Source organism: Lycorma delicatula, chromosome 1 (assembly GCF_047948215.1).
Source record: "Lycorma delicatula isolate Av1 chromosome 1, ASM4794821v1, whole genome shotgun sequence".
NCBI lineage: Eukaryota > Metazoa > Arthropoda > Insecta > Hemiptera > Fulgoridae > Lycorma > Lycorma delicatula.
In genome coordinates this window covers 106,310,702-106,337,417 of record NC_134455.1, presented here as the reverse complement: position 1 = coordinate 106,337,417, position 26,716 = coordinate 106,310,702, and the positions used below count along the sequence as shown (strand labels likewise).

Here is a 26,716-nt window from a genome sequence, read left to right as displayed (position 1 = left end):
AAACAATTTTATCTAAAAAGAAGTCTTCAAAGAAAAAAGAAGAAATATATCAAGCACTTTCAGGCTGATAGCATTTGCACATTGAATAACTCGTGAGTGACATCTATATATTATCTATATTTATGTATAAACACCAATATATAATCTCCATTTAGAATTAACAACATTGAAAAGTAGTTTTAAAATAATGCAGAAAAAAATCGTTTACTAGCTGTTGCATTCATGAAACATTGTGAAGAAATGGCTTAACATAGACTATGATAAGCGTTCATTAGTCATCGGCTAAGTTACAAATACCAATGACTGTGGATGGCCATCATAAACAATTATAAAAAAATAGAAAAAATTAAAAACAACAATAAAAATGAATTTTTATTTAAATCTAAGTATCCCTTTATTGAAAAAAAAAAATAGAAAAAAATCAAGTTAGTAGTAAAATTTTTATTTTTTTGGCACTATTGAAAACATTAATCATCTTAAACGATTCTTTGTTACCCTAATTAAACATGACACTATGATAACTATATCCAAGGATTCACTGGATGGATTCTTGACCATAACTATGGTCTTTTAAACTGGATAAAGTCATTGAATTGTATTTATCAGGTAGAAATAACATTGATAACCACATGGAGAGCATTCTAATTATTGACGAACACAATTTCCTGTTTGGTGAAATTTCTGGGCTTATTACATGATAAATTCTAACAGGATTTAATCAGGATATATTCAGACTGATTATAACTGTAAAAAAGAATATTTTGCTTTGAAGTTTCTCAATAAAAATTTTCATTATTCAATTCTTGCTATATATAAAATATGTTCAATCTGAGATTTAACACTTTTTGAATATCAGAATAGTTTTCAAGATTCAATTACAGACTTATTTTTGCCGATCACTGTTTGGTGTTCAAAAATATGAATGAATATGAAATATTGTTTAGTCTATTACAGGATCCATTTATAAAAAGTGTTCCCAACAGGTAATAAAACAAATAACCTTTTTACAGAAATATTACTCATGTAAAGTTATAAAAAAATAATAATTAAAAAAACCCTGAATTATCTGCATTTGCGTCTATATACAAATAAATATATGAGTTCAATTAATATTTAATATATATAAAATTGCTTAATATACATATTTGATATACTTGAGCAAATCTACATGTTTAGTTTTTGTTAATGTCTAATAAATTGTTTTAAATTTATTTAGTATCTACATTTATATATTAGGTAGATTTCATAAGAACTATTTTAATGGGCACCATGAATCGACTTTTGGAAAATTTCAACATATCTTCACATTTCACAACTCCCAGACCCCTAAACTACTGTCAGTTCAAAAGTTTATATATACATTTATACTTAATTATTTTTTAAAAGTCTTAGGTATTTTTGTTTATTAAGTATTTTTTTAAAGATCCTACTATTTTTTGGATAAGGGCCGAAAACTTATCAAAGTAAAGTTTTTTGATATCTGACTGGTGACATCAACATAATATTACATAGGTTGATTAATTCAACCATTGGCCCAGACGGTGGAAAAAATGTGTTTTTGAAGAAAAAAACAAATCAGGCACAGTATCAAATTGGTTTAAAGTGGTCGTTAGTTCTTTAAACATTACCTAAAACTTTAGTCTGAAACAATTTTTGATATGATTCACCTTACGGCACATGATGACCAAAATATTGTTGGAATTGTAAGATCGGGCTTGTTATATGCTAAACATGTGAAACTTTTTTCATATGCAACCGTTGTTTTATTGAGTAAATTTGAAGTATTTCTTACCTTTAAGGTAGAAATCTTTTTTATCCCCTACTTAGCACCAATGAAATCTACCTCTGCCTTCCAGCATGCCAAAAGGGGTTTTTTCATACTTACAATTTTTAAATTTTTGTGTGAAATTTAACTTCATTTCTTTAAAAAATTCTACAGTTTTTTTAATACTGCTCTGTTCTAGTTGTTAGCATGACTTTCTACTTATCAATCAAGGTAAATGTAGGGACCAGTTCCTTTTTTATTCATGGTGTAGTATACCAACCCAATTGGTAGTATACAATTCGTCAAATGACGTTTAAATGCATTTATATTGATAATAAAATATTTACTAATTTCATTACAATACAATATGACTGCTAAAGCATTCAATAAACAGTAAACATTTTGGCACTTTAAATTCATACTGACTTATAGCAGCCGAGTAAGTAATGTGGTATCCACTCAAAACTTGAAGTAAGACTAAACCACTGCATGAGAATTAAAAATAATAAAACATAATTTAGTTTAAACAATGATAAACTTTATCAGAATCAATTTGTAAATTATACTGTAATTTTATAAATATGAAATTAATAGCAAAGATTTATCTACAGGTTGTAATAACTATTCATGCTTAAGTTGGTTTTATTTCTTCAATAGGAGGTGGTGGCAATATGGACTTCTGTTTATTCTTTGTTGATATTAAGCCTAATTTATGTATATTTTGTAAAGCTAGCTGCATCTGAACCTTTTTCGCATACATTTTTGGTTTATCTTTTGACTTTTCTTTCACCTCTTGTGTTGGTAAATGCAATTCAAGTACTCTATACCGATCAACAAGTGTTTCTGTAATAAAAAGGAAAAACCAAATTAAAAACAAAATCTCTTTAGTCTTGTACCATAATTTGACGTATTCAGAATAATGACTACAGATGGCAGCAGTTAAATCTTTGTTACAAAGGCTACTTGGAAAGTAACTTCCGATGTGTTATTAAAAAATGACAAATGGATAAAAAACAACTGATTAGATACATCTCTTATAGCTACATTTCTACATAACTGGCATCCAAATTAGGGTACTAGTCATATCTGTTAAGTTTTTGAATACTCTTGTTATAAAACTCTGCCACCAGTGAATTAAGCCAGGTAAGTAACTTCTTGTCATTTTCAAAAAACTGCGTTGATTTTATGGAAAGAGGCATGACAATTAACTATGAAACTTACTGCGAGACTGAGAAATTGAGAAGGGCCATACAAAACAAATGACGTGGCATGCCAAGTTCAGGCATAATTTTTCTTCGTGACAACACTCGTCTGCAAACTACAGTACACATTCAATGCCAAATTGACAGTTTCAGATTGGAATTGTTTAACAATCTCCCATATAGCTCTGATTTGGCTCCCAGTGATTATCACTTTTTCCAAAAAATGATCGTGAATACTAGAAATGGATAGCAACACAGCATTTTCAAGTGCCAAATTAAGTGCCTTAATTTAGATGACAATTATGTAGAAAAGTAGATGTATAAAAGTGATGTAGTTAAGATGTACTTACCAGATAGCCCTCACATTAAGCAATTAGCAACAAATCAGCTCTGTTTTCTTCCACTGTCAAAATGATCAAATACTAAATATTAGTTACTATATTACTGAGTTTTTTTTACTGTTCACTAAAAAAGATTTTGTGACTTGATTTTTGGTAAAATTGAGAAAATGGAAGTTTGTACAAGCATAAAATTTTAATTTTTAAAAGGAAAAACTGCTACCTAAATAAAAAATAAGATAGACACACGTCTTGCTGAATCTGTCACCAAGAGGTCTTAAATGAGCAACATCATTTAAAACTGTTTACACATGGATTGATGAGTTCAAATAAGCTGTGAAGATGAACACAACTAGTAGACACACAAATGAAGTGATAAACAAAGAAATTAACACAAAAATTGGTAAAATTGTTCTAGCAAACTACAGTTGAGCGAAAGATACACCTTATGAAGATTGTAAGCATCTTAACTGGATTTGCGCACAACTTCCAAAATATAAATGTTGAGTATGAAGAAACTTTGCACGCTACTGTATTTGCTCAATTCTAACAAAAACTTGTTTATATGGATGATTCAACTAAGAGCTTAACAGCAAATGAAGCCAAAAAAATTGTTTGAAAATTCATAACAATTTGTGATGAAACATGGGCTGATCACCCAACACCTTTGTCAAAGAAAGATTCAAAACAATGGACCCCAAGAAGCAAAATATCAGTAAAGAAATCAGTCAGTGGCCATCGTTTTTTTTTTTTTGGGGGGGACACAAATGGCATATTTTTAATCAACTATCTTAAAAAAGAAAAAAATAATCAACTGTAAAATTTAAGACAATTTATTGCAATGGCTGAGCAATGAAATCAAGAACACCAGACCTCAGCAATTCGCCGCCAAGAAAAAGTGCTTTTTCGTCAAGACAAAATTATTGATTTATATTTCAGCAGTTGTAATGGTTAAGTTAAGGTTCAAACTGCTATCACATTTGTCCTACTCAACAGATTTGCTGTATGAGATTCAAAATACTCCAGAAACCTTAAGATAAGACTTTGAGAAAAGAAACTTTCTGGTGACAACAATATGATTTATGATATGAATGGGTATTTTAAAAAGATGGACAAATGATTGCATAAAAATGGCATAGTGGCCTTGAACTCAGTCAAGGTAAAAGAATATTATATTGAAAAATAAATACAATTCAACCGCAACATAAGTTGTCTTTTTCTACTTACTTTATTTATCAAACTACCCTCACAATACAATACAATAAATAAAATAATTTATAAAAAATAAAAATAAGAACTGGCATCAAAAACTAATACAGAATGATTGTTTAGTCCTGTTATCCAATCTTAAATGTAATTTAAGAAGGGTAAATTTAGGTGGAATAAAAAAATGTATTTGTTACTTACAAAAGAGATTTAATAAAAAGTTATTACTTTCAAAATTTTTAAAGAATATGCTCAAAATGCCCACCCCTTGCGGTTATACATGCACAGACTCTTTTCCGCATATTAGCAGAAAACTTTTTCTGCTAAAAGAGTTGCATTGGAAATATTCGTGATTAAGTCTGTAATATTGACTTTAAGTTCATTAATACTGTGAGGATTGTTTTTGAAGGCCTCGGACTTAATATAGCCCCACAAAAAGTAGTCAGGAGATGTGAGGTCTGGGAACCTTGGAGGCCATAAGCCCTTGCTTATTATTCGATCATCAAAGAACTCTTGCAGAAAATCCATGGTTTCTCGAGACGTGTGGCATGTAGCGCGGTCTTGCTGAAACCAGTAATACCGTTCTTGAGGTTCCATGAGGGACACAAATTGGCGCACAATATTCCTGTATACTTCACCATTTACTGTCTGTTCGAAGAATACGGGTCCGACTATACGATGACGAGATATCACACACCACATACCAATTTTTTCAGGATGTATAGATTTGTCTTGTAAAGCGTTAGGATTTTCAACCACCCAAATTCAACAGTTTTGACTGTTCACATAACCATCAAGATGGATCCAAGTTTCATCACTAAAGAACACTGTGTTTAAAAATTAGATTTCGTTATCATTTACGAGAGACCTAAACTAACAGCAATATTGCAATCGCTTGTTTAAATCTGGAGGCTGAAGCTCTTGGACTAATCGTACATGATACAGATACAATTTCAATTTTTTAGCAGCTTTCTGAAGACTTGAATATGACAAACCAACTTGCGTGAAAAGTTTTCGTAAACTTTTCCGTGGAGAATTGAGCAATCTTGTTTTCACATTCTCTAAAACATCATCTGTCAAGCGAGTTGGTTGACCACTATGTTTTCTGTTGCAAACACTACCTGTCTCTCGAAATCGGTTTGCTAGCCTAGAAATTTACATTTTTTCTGGTGGAGGAACACCAACAAATTTAATTTGAAATGATTCTTTTACACTCGCATACGATTTCGTAGCAAAATATTGTTCAAGAATAAAAACTTGTTCTATGGTAAAAGACATACTGTTTGTAACACAACCGGAAATGGCACAAACGTTTACACAGCTCAAGGAGAATCACCTCACACTGCCATATCATATCGGTTGAGTACCGCTACCAACTTCATGTCACAAAACAAAATTTCCCTTTCTTAGAAAAAAATTACCAGACATTAACAATTGGGTAACAGGACTAAAAAATCACCCTGTAGTACTAAAAAGTTACATATAATTTTTGTAGTCTGTAACAGCCACGGATTTGAATACTAGATCGTGGATACCAGTGTTCTTTGGTGGTTGGGTTTCAATTAACCACACATCTCAGGAATGGTTGAACTGAGACTGTACAAGACTACACTTCATTTACACTCATACATATCATCCTCATACGTATTGTCTGAAAAGTAGTTACCCAGAGGCTAAACAGAAAAAAGAAAGAAGTCTGTAACAGCCAACACAAATTAAACAAAAGTTACGTAAAGTTAGTATCTCACTTACTGCTATGGCGGTGGATTACCACATGTAAAATGGGATCTCAAGAGCATATAAAAGAGAGCATTCCACATGTAAAATGGGATCTCAAGAGCATAAGAAAGAGAGCATCTCATGATCATCCCTCATCTTGAATTTGCAAAAAGGCATATGTATTTGGTGATAATGTATGTACCTAAGCATCCATATAAAGTATTCTTATATCCAATTCTTGTATGTCACATTTTATTGTTGTATTATATTTTTGTAGATCTCATTTTATCATAATAAAACTTCTATTACCAATTTTGCATTGTTTGAAATAGGATTTGTATTATATAAATAGGTTCTTTTTTTATTTAACTTTTGCTGACTAGCACAGAATTCAAAAATAGTTATTTGTTGTAAATACTATTACTTTAATTAATAAATAAAAATACAACTATTTGTAACTTTTTAGTATTATTTTTTGAAGTATGTTTTTATTTTTTACAAAGTATTTTATTTCTCAATTTGTAGTGGTATCTAGCAATATATATATTATAACTACAATATATTATATACATATATTATTATTATTACGCTTTTACGGCCAACATGAGACCATTTAAGTCAATTTTAGTTACATCTTTTCTGAGAAAAGCGTGCTATTTTACTCTTCCGAGCTGCCCAGTATTTCTTCATCCGTTCAGATCTTGCTTTCTTTTCTTCATCTGTAAACACCCTCTTCGTTGTATTTTGTCGTTTGTCTGTCTTTTGTTTAAATCTAATGTTTTGTCTTTTAGCTTTGTAATTTTTCCAGTTTTATTCTGTAGGTCAGTCAGGGAAATTCTCAATTCTTTCATATCTTCTCTAATTTCTTTGATCCATCCTACTTCTAGTTTTTGGAACCAGAGCTTTTCAATGATATTTCTTGACAGTCTTGTTTCCGGTGTCCTTATGAGATGACCAAAGAAAGAAATTCTTTTTTTCCGCATAGTATCAGTATGGCTCTATTTCTCAATACAGCACCTCATTTGGCGCAATCCACCATTGGCCTTCTTTTTGGTGTTTTTTTATTGATACACGTTCTGACAATTCTCCTCTCTATTTTCAGAATTTTATCAATTCGGTTTTTCTGAGTGATTTTGAAAAGGGTTTCGCTTCTGTAGGTGACTTCTGGCTGAACTACAGTTTTATAATGTTTAAGTTTTGTTTTAGTTGAAAGGCAGTTTTTGTTATATGTTGACCAATATACATACATATATATATATATATATATATATATATAAAAAATTATATAATTAAAATATGGGTAGGCCTACTAACCACGCTGCTCAAATGAAACAGCAACATTTAAAGGAAAGTTTCCAAGAAAAGAATGATTGTTTAAGCCAAAATGGAAAAAATGCCATGAATATTTCTGCAGAGACATTTTCAACAATGAGAATATCTCACACATGAGAACATACAACAGCCAATTCTTATGGAATGAAAGTGTAGAGTCATGGTCATTGTGTCAGTTTAATACACAAACGTTTGTCTAACGAAACGAAGAGCAATGTTCTCACCACCTTGGCTTGATATATGAGGAAATGAGGAAGAAGAGTTACCAGATGCTGTACTCATAAAATTTTATGATGAGACTATTGGTCTTAGAATGAAAGATGTCTGCGTAGCCATTTTACCAGTTTGTACAACATTCCAAGCGACAAAGGGATACTGAGATATCAAATGCAGAATGCTACTTGTAATATTAAGCTGGGTTGGAACTGTTACAAACTACAGGGTACAACTCTTGACAGGGCAGAAATGGACCTCAGCAAGAAAAAGCTTTCAAAGGAGCAGATTTATGTCGCTCTTAGTTGAATTAAAACTTTAGAGGGCATTGTCTTGTCTAATTTGGATCCAACTAAGTTATTAAATAGACCACATGATGAGAAAGCTCTGACAGAAATGATGAGGTTGCGCCAATCTATCCAATTTATAAGTTTCATTATTGCGAGTAGACATTTGGATAAGGTTTGCAAGTACCAGCTTAAAAAAAGTGCTTATAATGACTACAGAATATTATGTATCACAAAATTATAATATTTAACTCTCGCTTCATACAGGGTGATGTCAGTTGGGAGCATGCTGTACGAGTATTTATTTAATATAGCACAATTAGAACTTTTATTACAAAATTAGAATTTATTATTGCATAACATAAATATTTAAATAATATACATTATATTATAATTTTGCAATTATACACTTTTTCACAATTTTATGTAAATATTAAATGAAGGTTTAATATTTATATGAATTTAGAAAAAAGTAGTCAAGAAAAAAAAGGAATAATTGTTTAAGTAAGAAAAATAGAGAAAGAAGGCTATGAATATTTCCACGGAGATTAAAAACAATGATAATAATATAGACTTATTAATAACCTAATCATAAAAGGAACAGATAGAAACATTGTACTTGTGCAAGTAGTCAGCGGCTAAGGGTGTCAAGCTATTTGGCTTTTTTGGTATTTTTTCCACAGATTTGGTTAAAATTTACGGGACCATTCTGAAAGTATACGCTTTCGATTAGAAAAAAAATGATCAAAATCTGTTTACTAACGTCGGAGGTATTATGTAACATATATTAAAAAAAAAGAATAGTTGAATGACAACCTCCTTTTTTAAAGTCTGTTAATAAATATAACTTACAATAATAAAAATTAATAGAAAACAATAATGATTTGGGACAACAAAAGGGGAAAACTAAAAATTTACTGAAAGTAAATGTATTCGCACACTTCATTAAGTAGTTAAATGTTTAAAGAATTAAAATTCATTAAATATTTAACCAATAACATTTAATTCAAGAAATATTGCAGAATTATACATTCGCCAGTATTATTTGGAAATGAAGAAATTATTAAATTTTTTTCTATGGTGTTTTTATATTCACACGTACTGTTAAATAAATTATAAAGGGTAAAATAATGTATTGATGAAAACTGCAATGGTACTTACTTCCTAAAAATGAAAAAGAAAATCTTCTAAAAAAAATTTCATTCTAAAGGGGTAACGGGGGTCATCAACAAAGTGAATATTAACCCATTTTAAAATGTGAAAAGACAAGACTGTCTTTCCCTGGGTGAAGAGAAGAGGACATCTGCTTGAGGACTGCGTTGGAGTATTGTTTCCTAGGTGGCTGCAGGAGGCATATGAGGAAATTGCTGCGGTGGATATTCCACCTTTTACGCTTGCGGAGTTGCATGGTACTGCAATTAAAATCAGCAAGAAGATAAGCCTGGGCATGGACGGATTACCCAGTGAGGTGGTCGCCCTAGTGATGATTGTGTTGCCCGAGGAAGTACTTGCTGCTTTCAATCAGATATTGTTTGATGGGGCGATCCCACAGAGGTGGAAGGTGGCCCGCTTGGTGCTTCTGAGGAAGGGCGGCAGGCAGGAGGATGATCCTGCAGGGTATAGACCGTTGTGTCTGTTGAGTGGACTGGCCAAGCTTTTTGAGAGAATGCTAACTGTGCGACACAACCAGGAGATTGAGACTGGAGAAGGATTAAACGACTTCCAATTTGGTTTTTGTAAGGGGTGTAACACCACTGATGTCTAGAATAGGGTTATGCATCTGGTAGACGAGGTGGCCAATGGAACCTGGAGGACAAGTGCCATCCTGGCGGTAGTGTTGTTGGAAGTATCCAATGCCTTCAGCTCACTGCCGTTCAGGTGGGTCCTCCAGGAGCTTAGGCGAAGAAGAGTGAGACCATATGTCCTATGGTCAGTGAAGATTTATTTCTCTGGGAGATCTGTGATTGGATGTGTGGAAGGAAGTTCCATTAGAGGTACAGATGGAGGAAGGAGTGCCCCAGGGGTCCGTCATAGATCCAGTGTTGTGGAACGTTGCCTATGACGGGCTTTTGTGGTTGGAGTACCTGGATGTGTGTATGCAACTGGGTTTGTAGATGATCTTTTGCTAGTTGTTTTCTCGCCAACACGGAAGAGGAGGTGATAGCAAGAATGAATTGGGCCGTTGATATGGCAAAGGAGTTGTTGAGGTTGAGGAGCCTCTCCTTTGCTATGGAGAAGACATACATCTTGTTGTCATGGTAGGGAGGAGGAGACTGGATAGAATAAAGCTCACAGTACGAGGCTTTGACATTTCTGTCTGTGCCTAAGGTAAAGTATCTTGGAGTCCAGCTCTATGATAAAAAAATTTTTCACCCTCACGTAGTCGAGGCTGTCAGTAAGGGAAGTAAGATGGTGGCTGCTGTCTCAAGATTGATATGAAGGATTGGAGGACCTAGCTCATCAAAAAGTGTGTTGGCAGCGATGGCTAGGTCCGTTGGCCTTTACGCAGTTCCTGCCTGCAGTAGAGCCTTGGTAACGCAGGTGGTCAGGTCTAAGATTTTGACTTTCCTGCGGCTGCTTGCAATTGGAGTTTCCCAGACATATAGGACGGTCTCGACAGACGTGGTCTTGGTGATTTCGGCTTTACCGCCATTAGATCTAGTTGTGGAGGAAGTTGTGGCAAGATCATTGGGTGTGCCAAAGAGCCAGGCAAAGAGGGAAACAATTGAAAAGTGGCAGGTTAGATGGGACAGGTCAACGAAGGGGAGGTGGACCAAACATCTTATTCTGCAGATTGGGTCATGGCTGTTGAGAAGGTACGGTGAGTTAACATTTGAAATCACCCAAGTGTTATCTGGCCATGGTTCTTTTAATAACTATGTATGGGAAGAGACAAGGCATGAGGTGATCGCCACTATTGGTATTTTGGCACCTGAGAATTTGGTGGAAGCGATGCTTTTCAGGAGGCGAAACTGGGAAATCATTAGCAAGATGCTCATTACCATCATGAGGAAAAAGCTCAGGAAGAGTTGGAAGATGACACCGACGAAGAGGACATTGGGGTGTTAAGAGTAGAGGAAGGGTGGACAGCTCCGTCCATGAGGGGTGGGATGCTGAGGTGCCCCACTCCCAATGATTGGACGAGGACTCCAGGGGAGGAGAGGTTGGGGTAAAAAATATTTAGTAAGGCGTAAGGGTGACAATGCTGGAGATTTGTTTTTAGCTGGGTCCAGCAGAGCTGCCTGGTGAGTTAAAAGCAAAGGCACCCCCTGGGAACGTGAATTGCTTTTTTCAAAGTGAGACTGGTACCAGGGGTAAGGAATAGTCAAAAAAAAGGTCTGTCTTTCCTTACATTTAAATTAAATGTAAGATTATTTCTTAACTTTCTAAAGGTTTCTTTCTTTTCTTTTACAATGATTATAAATGACATGAAAAACATTAAAGTAGCTAAAGTTTAATAAAATACAACACATTTAAAATAATATTTGTTTGCTTACACATTAAAAAAGTAATACACACTTTGACAGAAAAGGTCAAAAAAGGCACTGTAAAGAGCAAAGATTTTGATTTAAAAAACATGCAATGCAAGTACTTTTAACTCAATAGGTAAATGAAAAATTGTTATGCCATACAAACGTTGTAGGGATTAGGTAAATTGGTGTTTATTTAACAAGTTCAACTATACACAAACATTCAGAAACAGTAATGTTTTAAAAACTTTATGAAACTGATAAGAAGTGATTTTTTAAACAAAAAGAATTCTACAACATATGTCCAAAAATGTTTTTTGTTTGATGGTCTTCACTTAAGGTATATGCACAGAGGCATATAACACTTTTAAAAGTGTATAACTTGAGATATAACACTTTTAAAAATGCTCATAGTATTATCTCAAAACCTTCAGTGATGATAATCCTGTGTGTTCGACAATCTACACTAGAATGGAATAAGCTAGGGTCTTATAACATAAACAGACTATGTAGTCTGTTTATGTTTTCAAACAAATAAAAACTTCATGAGTTATGGAGAGGGGATTTTGCTGACAATGAAACTGGCCCTTCTAGACCAATTCATCAATAGTAAACATTATATTTAAGTGTTAATTAGCAGGTGAACTAAAGCCCCATCAAACACAAATAATTCATTTTGCATAAAAATAGATACATCCTTAAAGCATACAATTTTCTCCAAAAAACTAAACATGGCCTACTATTTTTGCCTTAAGAGGAAAAAATATGCAAATGCAATTAAGTTAACAATAGCAGCAGTCCTAGTGAAATGAAATTTATCTGTACAAAGAAATCTTGAAAAAAAAATATCAGGGTTGACACACTTTTGGAAAATCTACTATTGATAAATCTACAAAAGCATTATCAGGCAGTAAGTGAGAATGGACATACTGAACATTATAGCAAGTAACAGCTGATCAAATATTACTGCTTTGCAATTATTAGCACATTACTCTAAACTGTCAAGATTCTTTCATATTGCTGCTGGCTTCAGGATGATATTCAAAAATATTTTTCTGCAATATCAGATTTCAAATTGCAACAGTGATATTATGGCCTTCCTGTGTTGTGTTATTAAGTCACAAGTCTCATTTCTCAAAGACAATGAGGGATTGCAGCAAAATATTTGATATTGAGGCAAATTCAGAAAGGAAAAGCCTCTTAGTAAAAACACCTGACTTCTTGATAATTACAATTTCAATAATTATAGAAATATGGATGCATTTAATAACTGCATGTCATATTTCAGCAATTATGTAACAATCAACTCACACTGTTCAACAAGTACATGATAATGTGTTAATGTTATAGAGACTCAAAAATTAATATTTTTAAAACTGCTGCCACACACTTATAAATTACATGACATAATATAAAATTAATTTTATGTTATAATTATTTAATTGTAATATAAATTGTAACAACTGGAATAGAGCAACAATTTTTTTTTAAATTCCACCAATTTTCCAAAGTAATCTTGTTAATTCAACATTTCCCAGAAATCATCAGCTATCACCTTATTCATATATTTTAGGAAATCTAGAACTGTAAGAAAAGTATGGAATCAAATAGTTCAATAAATATCAAATATAAAAATAAATTATCTAGTATAAATATACTGTTATTTTGTACATAATAAAATGCTTAAGATTTTATCCTATACAACATAATTTGATAAAACTCTGCAGATGTATTAATGATTTAGAAGTTAAAAAAGCTGCAATTTTTGGAAATTTTAAAACATGACTGCACTATATTAATGAATTTATGTGCAATTTTTTTCTAAAAAAAAAAAACAAACACAAACAGATAAAAAAGAAAGTTTTTGACTATATTTTTAGGTTTTTTCATTATATATACATAAACAATCACTTCCCAGACTTTAAATACAAAGCCTTTAAGACATACTGTGTGTATGTAAGCACATGCATGCACACATGCATGTTTGCATTAGGGCTATTCAGAAAGTAACTTACATTTTCCTATGATGTTTATGAGAAAGATGTAATGAGTGAAGGTGCAATAAGCCAGTGGTGTAGCATGTTTAAAAATTGCCACTCAAAAGTTCACAATGAAAAACTGTGTTCAGCCTAGTGTTTTGTCTAATGAACTGGTTGTAAAAGTTGATGAAAAAATTCATACTAATCGTGCTTTACCAATACAGAGCGTTTTCGTTTCAATTTCTGAAAATTTCACATAGTCTTTTGTATGAAGTTGTGACAAAATGTTGGATTATTATAGGTTTTGTGCTCAATGGATTCCAAAATATCTTTCAAAAAAACAAATTATCTCTTTATTGGAACAGAAAAGAGATAATTTTTGTTTGAATTCATGGAGCTTGGTGGTACAATAAATACAGAAGTGTAATTTTGTAGACCCTAAAAAATCTATGGAGAGCAATAAAAAACAAGCGACATGGCATATTGACTTCTGAGATCTTGATCAATAACAATGCATGTTCATAGATCACCAAACTCAAGAACTTTTGGGAAAGTTTGGATGGGAAATTTTTGATCATCCAGCATACAGCCCCAGAGGCTGGCACTGAGCAGTTACTATTTGTTCCCTCATATGAAAAACTGGCTGGCTTTTTTGATGAAGGGATACAAAACTCATCCTTTATATCACAAACATAATAAATGGATCAATTTATTTGATGAATATATATAGAAAAGTAATTTATTATTTTAACCATAGGTTGGTTAAATTTTTCTAACCTTAATGGGTGCTATTCCGGTTCCTGGGAGCTGGAATTCATCTTCCGTCTAGTATGGTGTAGAAATGGTCGAAATATCTCCCAATGCAACGTATATATTTTTATGATATTTTGATTTTTAACATAATTTTATTAAATTATAGCAACCTATAATTTATTTTTCATGTTTATATTTTAATATATACATTCTGGGATTCAGGGTCATGAGCCACACTAATGAATTATTAGTAAAGTGTGGTTCCGTCTGCCCAGGTCTGGATCATTTTATTTGCTTGTTCTTGCTTACTTATTGTTTACTAGTTATAGAGTCATAAACTATAAATTTTCTATGTATATTCCTGGCTGTATTTTTATCTCATGTGATTATGTATGTTTTATTTTTATTACTGGTTATTTGACTGATTAATCGCCCTAATTACCAAATAAAACCCACAAGTATGACATAAAATTGTATAAACTTTGTACAACAAATGGATACACAAAAACAAAATAAAATTAAGGTGATAAAATGGTTATGATGTTAACTACTGTATATTTTCATGACAATTTAATAAAAATAAAAAAGGAAAACCAATGAAAAAAAGTAAAGTTGTGTAACACGTTACTACATTAACGCAAAAAAGAGGTAGATGTTAGTTAGTGACTAGATGTCATCATACCATTCTATTTTGCTTAAGATTGTGAAATAGTAAAAGTACCATCATTCAAATTAGTTTTTGGAGTGGCAGTAATTAATGCATGGGTTATTTATAACATGATTCCAGGTAATAAAAAGATTACTATAATACAGTTCAAGAGAATGTTGGTAAAGAGTTTAGTTCATATGGACAACAACACAGAAGAGAAAGAACCGGGCAAGAGACTTCATCACACATTCATTAAGCAGACGACCTGGGGTGAAAGAAACAAGAAATATGTACAGGTTGCTACCAAAATCTAAAGGAAACAATGGCTAGCAAAGCAGTTAGAAACGTGCGTTAAGTTATTTCTTAATGCAAAGACTGTGATGGAAAACTGGGATATTGTTTGGAGTGTTTTAATTCATGTTATTCAACAATTTAAACAAAAACTCTGAAAAATTCAAATTCTTATTACTCATTGCTTATTGTTTTTATTTTTTGTTTGGTATTATTTTGTTGTGAGTGATATAGTAATTATTTTTCATTAATATTAAAACAATTCATGGATCTTTATCTGATTTCAGGTTATTTTTTAATTTTTTATAAGTTCTATAATTTTTAATGTAAAATCATACTATGAAATCTTGAAGACAATGAGAAAGGCAATTAAAGATCAGCAATCCTCAAAACTCACAAACTCATTTCTGAATGACAATGCAACACCTAGTTCTGCATGTATCATGAAAACCCCCCTGACATAATTTAAGTGAGAGTATGCAAATACCTTACTTACAGTTCTGACCTTTTGCCATGTGATTTCCATATGTTTGGTCCAATGAAAGACATCAAAGATGACAGGGGAATGGTTATCATAGGCGGGAGGAATTTTTCAACAAAGGCATGGAAAAACTTACCATACTATGATAAATATTTAAATAAAATTTGTTATTGTCTAGAAAAATACATCTCCGATTATACTTTCACACAAATAAACAAATTTTCATAAATATTCTCTATGTGGAATTTTTTTATGCTAATGAAACTAACTTTTTGACTGCCCCTCAAAAGATTTTACATTTTTTTTTAATTTTTATGCTTTAAAAAAATTAAAACTAAGAATATTGTAAATGCTGAATAAATAGTAAAAAAGGAGAAAAGCTACATGAACTGGAATAAAGAAATTCTACAAACATTATATCAGAATACAATATAAAAATAAACCATTAAAGCTATAGTATAGTTGTACTTCTACAAATATGTATACTATTTTATTTCATGTTAGATTTTTAATGAACCCTAAGATTTCAAAATGCCTCAGTCTAAAAAAAAAATATCTTATGCATCATATATGTAATAGTTATTTAATAATATTATTTTGTACACCAGTAAAGTGATATTATTTGTCTTTTTTTATATTTATATGAAATATTCTATAAAAATAAAAACTCACCAACAAATTTTACATTAAGGTTATAATGCTTAGCAAGATTGTCATAAGTCCATTTTCCACCACCTTCATGATACTTTGATAATAATTCTAGGGCTCTTTTCAAACTTATTTTTCCGGCTGGGATAACTTCTGGCTCTCTGTAACCATACTGCATATCGGACCAATCGGTAATACGATTTAATGGCAATGCTTTGGTTGATTCTGATGATAGCTGTAAAAAACATCTTTCCATGAATTCAATTTCAAATGAAAAATAATAATAAATACAATAATATAATAATAACAAAGTTTGATAAAAAAAATATGCAGAATTATAGTTTTCCTCAAAAAAATCTTTATTTATTCATCAATATTTATTTGTCATTTTCAAAGTACTTTTTTCAAATATAATACATTTGTGCCAGTGCTTTTTCCAAAATTCAAAGCACCTCTGGAATGCAATTTCCAGTAAGGAGTTTAGCTCCCTCAGTGATTGTCTTTATCTCTTCAATGTTGGCAAAACGTCGTCTTTCATGATTCTTTTCAGCTTGGAGAATAGGAAGACGTCACAGGGGGCCATGTTCAGCAAATAGGGAGGCTGAGACATCATAATAGTGTTGTTGATTTTGGACGAAAATTCACGAACAATCAGTGAAGTGTAGGCAGGTGCATTATTGTGGTGCAATTGTCATGAATTGTGTCGCCACAAATCCAGACTTTTGTTCGGATTGCTTCATGCAAACAGCATAGAACTTCCAGGTAGTAATCCTTATTGACTCTGATAGTGTTTAGGCAATTGTCCATAAATTTTTCTTCACTTTTTCGACATTGTCATTACTGACCTTACCAAAACGCATGCAACCTTTACAACAGCCAACATAAACTAAGCATCCAATATGACTACAAGTGTAAATACATGTGTAAATATACAAGTGTACAAATAAAAAAAAAAAATTTGTGACAATTTGACTTATACAGCTCGAGGAATTTAAAAATTCTGTGTTTATTTTTTATAAAGCCTTGTATTTCAGAAAATGCTTAATAATGTTGTCTTATAAATTATTCAAATTAATGAATTCATCTTAGTAGTAAAATACAAGGAAGATACTTTTACTTCTTCATTTATGTTTTACAATATCAATAATGCAATTTTGTAATCAATGCAATCATCAGTCTTTTTATTAAAACCTTAATTAAAAAAAGTCATGAAATTCATATTTAAAAAAAAGGTTTGTTGTGTTGCTAAATGCTTCCTGAATAATAAAAACTGAATAATATTAACAGTATTTATTATGAACAGTTCAGCCAATTACTCTATTACCCCTTCACTGATAATTTTCAGTTCTCTTAAAAGCTTAAAGGATGTTATTCTTATAAAGAATGGTTGGCTTTTACCATACATACACATTTACTTCGTAATCCTAATCACTATATACCTATATTAGATGTTACCAAAATATTAATATCACAGTAATAATGATACCTGTTAATATAATAGAACATTTTCAAGCAAATATGATAATAAATATTCTGCATTAAAGATAAACAATGATAGCACTGAATATTATGAAAGAAATAAACAAATTGTACTTGTATTAGAAGAAATTACATGTGAAACAATATATATAAAACAGTAATTATTTGTAACAGTATATGTTGTTATAATATAACAATATATTTCTTATGAGAAGATATTGTACTACTAATGTTAATTCATGTAAACAAGTTTAGTTTTTCAGTCAGCAAGTTTTCTATGTAGCTTTGTAATCTAATATATTTTAAGAAAGAGCATTAAAATACATTATATAAACAGGTTCTACATAGTACATTGACCCTTCTTTATTTTTGATTTTCAGGGTGTAGAAATGTCTTCATCAATAGTTCAAATAATCAGTAAAAATAAAATACTGCTGGCATAAAGATAGATGTTAAATTTTACACACAAATACATGAAAAAAATTACAATACATGGTAATGGGTTTCTTCATAAAATTTATAAGGCTAATATTATTAATAAAATTGTTTTACTTTGCGTTAGCAAAGTGAAATGGTGCATACAAGCACCACTGCTACTTAAATTAAAAAAAAAAATCCCTCTACAAATCATGAGACCTTGCTGATGGTGAGGAGAGGCTTGAGTGCACAGCGATACAGAATAGCTGGACTGAAGGTGCAACCATATCAGGGAGGTATCTGTTGAGCCAGACTAAGAAATGATTCCTGAAAGAGGGCAGCAGCTTTTTCAGTAGTTGTTAAGGGCGTAGCTCAGGTGGACTTACATAGCTATATCAACATCACTTAATCTTCCAAGTATACTGGAACTGATGGATGAACATAGAAAATATAAGAATGCTAGTGACGAAGAAAGCAAAAGGAACTATCAACAATTAACAAATACTATAAACAGGAAGTGCAAACTAGCAAAAGAAGAGTGGATTAAAGAAAAGTGTTCAGAAGTGGAAAGAGAAATGATCATTGGTAAAATAGATGGAGAATACAGGAAAGTTAAGGAAAATTTTGTGGTACATATATTAAAATCTAATAATGTGTTAAACAAAGATGGTACACTGATTTATAATACAAAAGGAAAGGTCGATAGCTGGATGGAATATATTGAAGAATAATAATATGAAGAAAATGAATTAGAAAATGGTGTAATACAGAAAGAAGAGGAAGTCGAAGAAGATGAAAGGGGAGAAACAATACCGACTTCTGAATTTAAGAGAGCATTAAAAGATTTTAATGGCAAAAAGGTTCGTGGAATAGATGGAATATCTACAGAATTACTGCTCATTGCAGGTGAGGAAGCAACAGATAGATTATACAAACTAACCCACCGGGTTGATCAAGCGGTGAACGCATCTTCCCAAATCAGCCAATTTCGAAGTCGAGAGTTGCAGTGTTCAAGTCCTAGTAAAGGCAGGATACACAGGTGTTCTTTGGTGGTTGGGTTTCAATTAACCACACATCTCAGAAATGGTTGAGTTGAGACTACAAGATTACACTTCATTTACACTCATATATATCATCCTCGAAGTAGTACCTGCACGGTAAATTCTGGAGGCTAAACAGGAAAAATAGAGAAAGATTATACAAACTGGTGTGTAATATTTATGAAAAAGGGGAAGTTCCGTCAGACTTCAAAAAGAGTGTTATAGTCATGATACCAAAGAAAGCAGGAGCAGATAAATGTGAAGAATACAGAACAATTAGCTTAACTAGTCACGCAGCAAAAATCTTAACTAGAATTCTGTACAGAAAAATTGAGAGGAGAGTAGAAGAAGTATTAGGAGAACACCAATTTGGTTTCAGGAAAAGTATAGGGACATGGAAAGCAATTTTAAGAAGGCTCAGATTAATAGTAGAAGAAAGATTAAAGAAAAACAAACCAACATACTTGGTGGCATTTATAGACCTTGAAAAGGCATTCGATAACGTAGACAAGATTGAATATTCAGAATTTAAAAAAAATTAGGGTTCAAATACTGAGATAGAAGAACGATTACAAACATTTACAGGAATGAAACAGCAACAGTAATAACGGAAGAACATAAGAAAGAAGCCGTAGTAAGAACAGGAGTTAGACAAGGATGTTCCCTATCCCCCATTACTTTTTAATCTTTACATAGAACTAGCAGTTAATGATGTTAAAGAACAATTTACATCTGAAGTAACAGTACAAGACGAAAAGATAAAGACGCTACGATTTGCAGATGATATAGTAATTCTAGTTGAGAGTAAAAAAGATTTGGAAGAAACAATGAACAACATAACTCCTACACAATAACTACCACATGAAAATAACAAGAACAAAATGAAAGTAATGAAATGCAGTAGAAATAATGTTAGATGAACTACTGAATATTAAAATAGGAAGAGAAAACATTACAGAGGTAGAAGAATTTTGTTATTTGGGAAGTAGAATTACTAAAGATGGACGAAGCAGGAGTGATAAAAATGCTGAATAGGACAGGCAAAACGAGCCTTCAGTCAGAAATATAATTTATTAACATCAAAAATTAATTTAAACATCAGGAAAACATTTTTGAAAGTAATGTTTGGAGTGTAGCTTTATATGGAAGTAAAACTTGGACGATTGGAGTACCTGAGAAGAAAAGATTGGAAGCTTTTGAAATGTGGTGCTATAAGAGAATGTTAAAAAACATACAGTGTGGATAAAGTGACAAATGAAGAGGTGTTGCGGTAAATTGATGAAGAAAGAAACATTTTGAAAAATACAGTAAAAGAAGAAACAGAGTTATACGCCATATATTAAAACACCCTGGAATAGTCGCTTTAATATTGGAGGGAGAGGTAGAAGGGAAAGATTAAGAGATAGAAAGGAAAGAAGGGTAGATATTCCAAACATTGCCTACCTGCGGCAGGCAATATGTAAAACAAATTGTTAGGAATATAGGGTATGAAGGGGGTATACCGAAATGAATGACTGGCACTAGAAAGGGAATCTTGGAGAGCTGCATCAAACCAGTCAATTGATTGAAGACAAAATAAAAATGAAAAACTCAATAAAATGATGCTGCTATCCCCATATTGGATGTGTAGTTATATATATAACTGACATGGAATAAAATATGAAGTTAAAAATCTCAAAATGGTACAGAAATGCTTGTGGTATATAAATGTTGATATCTTTGTAGATGTCTCTTTAAAACTCTTGGTGATATATACAAATCTCCTAACTACAACATACGTGAATTTAATAGTAAAATATAAGAAATTTTCAAAAATAACTTTGGGAATATGTTAAAAAAAATACCATACACAAAACGAACAGCTACTGAATCAATTAGTTATACTAATTAGTACCACCTAAATTTATTTGGTTTTTAAAGATATAAAAAATGTTGAATCAAGTAGAAAGAAAAGTTAGTTACCACATGATTGTAAGGAATGAAAATGAATCTACAACAAAATATATGAATAAAAATAACCCCAAGTTATTAAAAATAATGATTTAAAATATATCTTCATTATTATGTAAAGCCAATGATTAAAAGCTTGAGTAACATTTATAATACTAGAAAATGTATGTAAAAAATTCTAAATCAATAGGTGTTCAGTGACCTAGGGAGACAAAAATAATTAATGATGGCAGTGAAAAAACGATTAAATGGTTTAATGAAAGAATGAAAATAGTCATAAAAAATACTGCATACATAGAATTTATTAACTGTGGAAAAGAATCTAATAAAATGTGGAAGACTATAAAAAAAAAATCATTAGCACTAAGAACAAAATAATTTTTAGCAAGTATTATCAAAATTAATGTTGAAGGTGATTCAGAAACTAATGAACTGGCTGTATATTGAATAAATGTTATGAAAAGAGTAATGCAAAGACTGCAAAATATTAAAAATACTCCATATACAATAATACTGTAATCGGTAATGAAATCATACATCAACATTTATGTAATTTTAAGATCTTAAATGAAAGTGAACCAACAATAGGAATCAACAAACTGAAATACTTACCTACCTTTGATACTATTAGTAAAAATTTTGAATCCTATAATAAGTTTTTTAAATAAATATTATAAATCATAGTCTAGTTATTGGTATGTTGATCATGGAGTTAGCTTACTCAAGGCATGTAACTGAAGTAAAACTACTGTAAGCAAACATATAAGTCAACTTAGACCTGTGAACTATAAATACACTTACTTTACAGAAAAACTGTTGGGACTTGTAGTATATTCCCAATTGAGATCTTGTCTTAAAGAATGGTGTTTAAAAGACTATCAGTTAGAAATCAGATTGAATCACAATTTTGAAACAATAATTCAGTATGTGTTGAATAATTAGGGAGCTAGACAAGATTATGATGAAGCCATTGCACCTGTATTTATAGATTTTATGAGAATATCTGATATTGTTAATGGATTATTACTTGATACAAGAGTCATTCAATAAAGATACAAACAGCTGTGGAGGCCAAACAGTTGGTAAGAGGATTATGATACTTTCAGAACAATAAGTTGGTAACCCTACTTCAGCTGTTGAGTAAAATTTCTTTATTTATAACTTCAAAAATTTAATTTTATATGTCGAGTCCCCTAGTTTGAGAACTAGTTGAACAGCAGGTAATTTTCTATATTTTTGCTTTCTGAAGGTGAAAAACCATTTAACATTTACTCTCATATGACCAAGCAATAGGGAGAAAAGTTGTATGAACCGCAGAAATTTTTACTAGGGAGCAAAAGATTTTAAAGATGGTTGAACCTAAAAGGCTGATGTGCACCATCCTGAATATCTAATTGCATTTTCAGTCCAGTTTTTGAAACTAGCATAGACTCTCTCATCCAAGAAAGAAGATTACAATTTTGATTATAGCTGAAAAATTACAAAGAGTTGGAACAGTTTGTAATATTATCACAAAGCTCAAGTACTGTATAACAAGAAGCACAAGATGGGTTCCAAGAGTTGACAGATCACCATATGGAGACAAGACTTTGGATGTCCACAAAGCTGAAACCAAAGTATCAGCAGCAAAGTAATGCTTTTTTGTATAGTATTCTAATCTGTGATGAGACACGGATTAAAAATTATGAACCTCAAAATGATTAAGCATGCAGTTCATCTGCCAAGAAAAAATTCTGAACTCAAACATCAGCAGGAAAACTCATGATAACAACAATCTTTTGTGATGCAAAAGGCCTGCTTTTTGTTGATTTTTTAGAATATCAAAAAACCAGATACAGCACATTTAACCAAGACATGCTTATCAGCAAAGTGAAGTCAGCAGTGTTGAAAAACGTCCTGGTCTCAGTGGAAAGGCATCATTCTTCTTCACGATAATGCCTGCCGTACACAGTTCAGGTAACTTGAGAAACCATTACTAAATTGCATTGGGAAACTACCTAACTCCCCCCCCCCCCACTTAGTCCTGATTTGATCTCATCAGATTTCCATTTGTTTGCTCCACTGAAGAAGGACTACATGTTAAAAAGTTTAATGGCAATGATGAGATTTTGCTAAATTGGCTCCAACATAAAGACAAACAATTTTTTGCAACAGGTATAAATAAGCTGTTTCAGAGTTTGGACAATTGTATTAATGCTGCTGGATATTACGTTGAATATTGACAAAATTAAATAAACCATTTTAGCTCCAGAGCAATTTGTATCTTTAATTATTGAATGACCCTTGTAAATTGTATAAAATTTCTATTAGAGATACTGTACTTAAATTACATTGGTAAACAGTATATCAGAAACACAGAGCAAATTATAATTTTTATCATTCATTTTGGTTTGTAAATTAAATAATCATTAAAAAGGATTCTACTGCACCACATTTTTATGTTGCTATATGATTAATAGATAATATCTACCACAATTTAATATTTTCACTATGATGCAGTTGGCAACTCTGCAGGTCAGTGAATGAGGTACTCGAATGTTGTTCTTGTTTGTATAAACTACCAGTAGAGTGTGACTTTTTTTTAAGTGCAATTTACTTTCAAAATGTCAAGTTTTCACTGCAGATTTTGAAATGTTTGTGGATGTTTTGTATTGAAGTCATATGTTTGAAACAGAATACAAAAAAAAGAAGAAAACTACAAAACCCTACAATAAGAGCTTGTTTAGTCCTACAAAGACTTTGAATTTCAAATATAACTAAATTTTTTTTCTACCTTCGCACAATGATTTCTTTCCAGAAAATTATGCAGTTAGCCATGAACAAAGACAGGGGTTCCACCAGAATATTAGAACCATGGAGACCCAATACAGAGACCACTGGGAGCCAGAAATGATGGGCGACTACTGCTTGTTTATAAAACAGAAGATAACGTAACATATGCTCATAAAAAAATATTCTTATTTAAAACAAGTGATCGGATTTTTCTTGCCATTTTTTATGATGTGAATAATATTGCTCATAACAAAAAAACTTTGCATTCCACTGCAAAACTAATTAGAAATAGGTCTTTGATGTTACACAAAAAAGTTTTTTAGACCAGTTTTATAAATATCCATCATAATAATATACTTACAGCTGGTCCTTCTGAAACTACATAAATGTTTCTCAAATGTTTATTCAACTTTTCATCTTTCTTTGAAACGTCTTCTATAGTTATACCATATTCTGTAACACAAAATGATAACATATTCACAGTAAATGTTTATTAATGTATTAAGTTTTAGTACTTTTAAAGAAACTAACAAACCAAGAATCCATCAAATCCATTTTCATCAATTAAAAATTAAATTACAGGCTATTATGAATCAAACAAAAGTAACCCATTCATTTGTCCACAATGTAAGTGAAATATCATAAACTATCAATATTTGAAGTTGGTTTTCCACTCCACAGTACCACTATGCAGAATGCTAAATGACTATTTACGTTTAAGAATGTTGAAATAAAAAGTTTAATTTCAAATTATCAACAATATAGAGCAAATTAATATACTCTATAAGTTAATAACATGTATGTAATAATCATATATGTAATTAGTATTATTTATATAAAATAATATAAATATGTAAAGTTTTCATTCACATTTCATTAGAATAATATTAAAAAATAATCTATAAAAAAAGTAAATTGGGAAACATTTTTTCATTATACTTTTAACTGAAATATTTGAAAAAAATTCAATCAGATGGAAATTAGTCAATTTTACGATCTAAATACAGAATAAAAATAAACCGTATCATGCAATTAACTTAACATACTTTAGTTTATTAAGAAATAATACTGTTCTGCCTGTTAAATATTAAACAAGCTAGCGACTCAAAATGATGTACACAAGGAAGTTATTACTTATTTAGTATAACCAATATTAACAGACAATACATTGAATGTATCTCCTTTATCTCTACCAAAATAATACAGTTTTTACAAATCGTTAAAAAAATCATATAGACTTTTATTAAATTAAATAAGTTGTTAGAACCAAATAATTTGGCTCAAACACAATCTGAATACACATTAGTATATGAAAGTTAAGGTACACCAGATTAAAAAAAAAAGGTGTTATAGATAACACTGGGAATGAGGCAATAAATACTGTCTAATGTCTGCGGCAGATCAAGCTTCAGCTTTTGCTAAAGAATACCCAAAGAGGACACAGTTTTGGGTAGGTGTAAACTGATCCACATTTTGTTTAGGGTCAGTACCACAATAGTCCAACTTACCTCTGCATCTAAGTATTCTGGGGACTGGAGAGATAAGAACACCACATTTCTATCAGATAAGTGAGATGTCGATCAAGTTGTAAAAAACGGCTGCAACTATCAGTCAGATATGACCAACATCTGGAGTTCCAGCATATCAAAACGGAGTCTTGTGGCGCTCTAAGCATCATTCTGGTTAATTGGGTTGGAAAGAGGCAGAGTTGTGCATCTCCCTTCAGGTGTGCTGCAGGTACGGGCACACTGCATTTTGGGCAATGCAACTACCTTAATGACCAAACTTTTACCCCTTCATCTTCTAGTTTGGAAGAGGAGGGAGATGTACAGGCGGGCAAGGAAGGTATTCAACAAAACTCAGTAAAACTTTAAAAAACAACTACTATCAGTAAAACTTCTTAAAATTTTGTAACAATGGAAATAATGTTTTTTATTAGAAGCAGTATTAGATATAAATTTTACAGCAATCGTTCTTCACAGTAAAAAAAAAACAATTCAGCATATTTATGAAAGTAATCATCATAACCAAAAAGTAATAGAAACGTTACTACTGTTCCCCCAAAATCGCTGCTGAAATGAACAAGTAGCTCATTCATAGCTCACTTTGTGTATGACTCGACCTATATATCTTTATTAATAAGGCAAAAATACATCTTTTTTTTTTTACATTTAGAATTTCACTTTTTGAGTAGATGAGATCAGAAATTTTGCCGCAATTAATTAAGGGTATGAATTCTATTTATTAAGCATATTAATTACTGCAATGTCACATTAATAGTAGAATATAGACAAATGTAATAGAGTGCAATTCGAAATTTTGATACTATAACAGTTATGCAATTTATCTAAATAGAAGAATGATTTCTCTTACCTTCTTTTAATATTTTGGTCTGTTCTACTGTTGAAGGATGTTTTGGTGAGGGTACGGATTTATCCTTCGAGATAAATTTTGAAGCTCTATTTTCTATATTATAGTTCATAACTTCGCGTTTCAACGATGAAAACGGTCGACCCATGATGACCTTCCCTAAAATGTATTAATTTGTAAAATTTACAAATTTATTATCTAAGTTCTTTATTTATATTTTTTATTATATACATGAAAACCCATAATCGATTTCGATACGTTTGGTAGCGAAGAGGAAGTTCATTTCATCACATTTATTTAGAATACACTAAGAAACCACCATAAAGTTAGTTTACATCTGTTATTGAAAAATGAC

The 26,716-nt window shown here is 31.4% G+C and overlaps 1 protein-coding gene across 2 annotated transcripts; it reads right to left on the bottom strand.

Annotated features, from left to right (window-relative positions):
* Window positions 1-2,281: 2,281 nt before the first annotated feature.
* On the bottom strand, window positions 2,282-26,709 carry LOC142320798 (NADH dehydrogenase [ubiquinone] 1 alpha subcomplex assembly factor 4). Of its 2 annotated transcripts, none has more exons than XM_075358779.1 (4): window positions 26,365-26,698; window positions 24,353-24,444; window positions 16,358-16,568; window positions 2,282-2,608 (listed from the first exon to the last, which is right to left on the bottom strand). In XM_075358779.1, exons 1-4 carry the CDS (start codon window positions 26,507-26,509, stop codon window positions 2,397-2,399), a joined length of 660 nt encoding a protein of 219 aa, XP_075214894.1. In that variant the 5' UTR covers window positions 26,510-26,698; the 3' UTR covers window positions 2,282-2,396. The 2 variants fall into 2 exon arrangements, with proteins under 2 accessions (XP_075214894.1, XP_075214902.1); XM_075358787.1 differs by lacking the exon at window positions 2,282-2,608 and adding an exon at window positions 3,318-3,370 and having other exon boundaries at window positions 26,365-26,709.
* Between the last annotated feature and the right edge of the window lie 7 nt (window positions 26,710-26,716).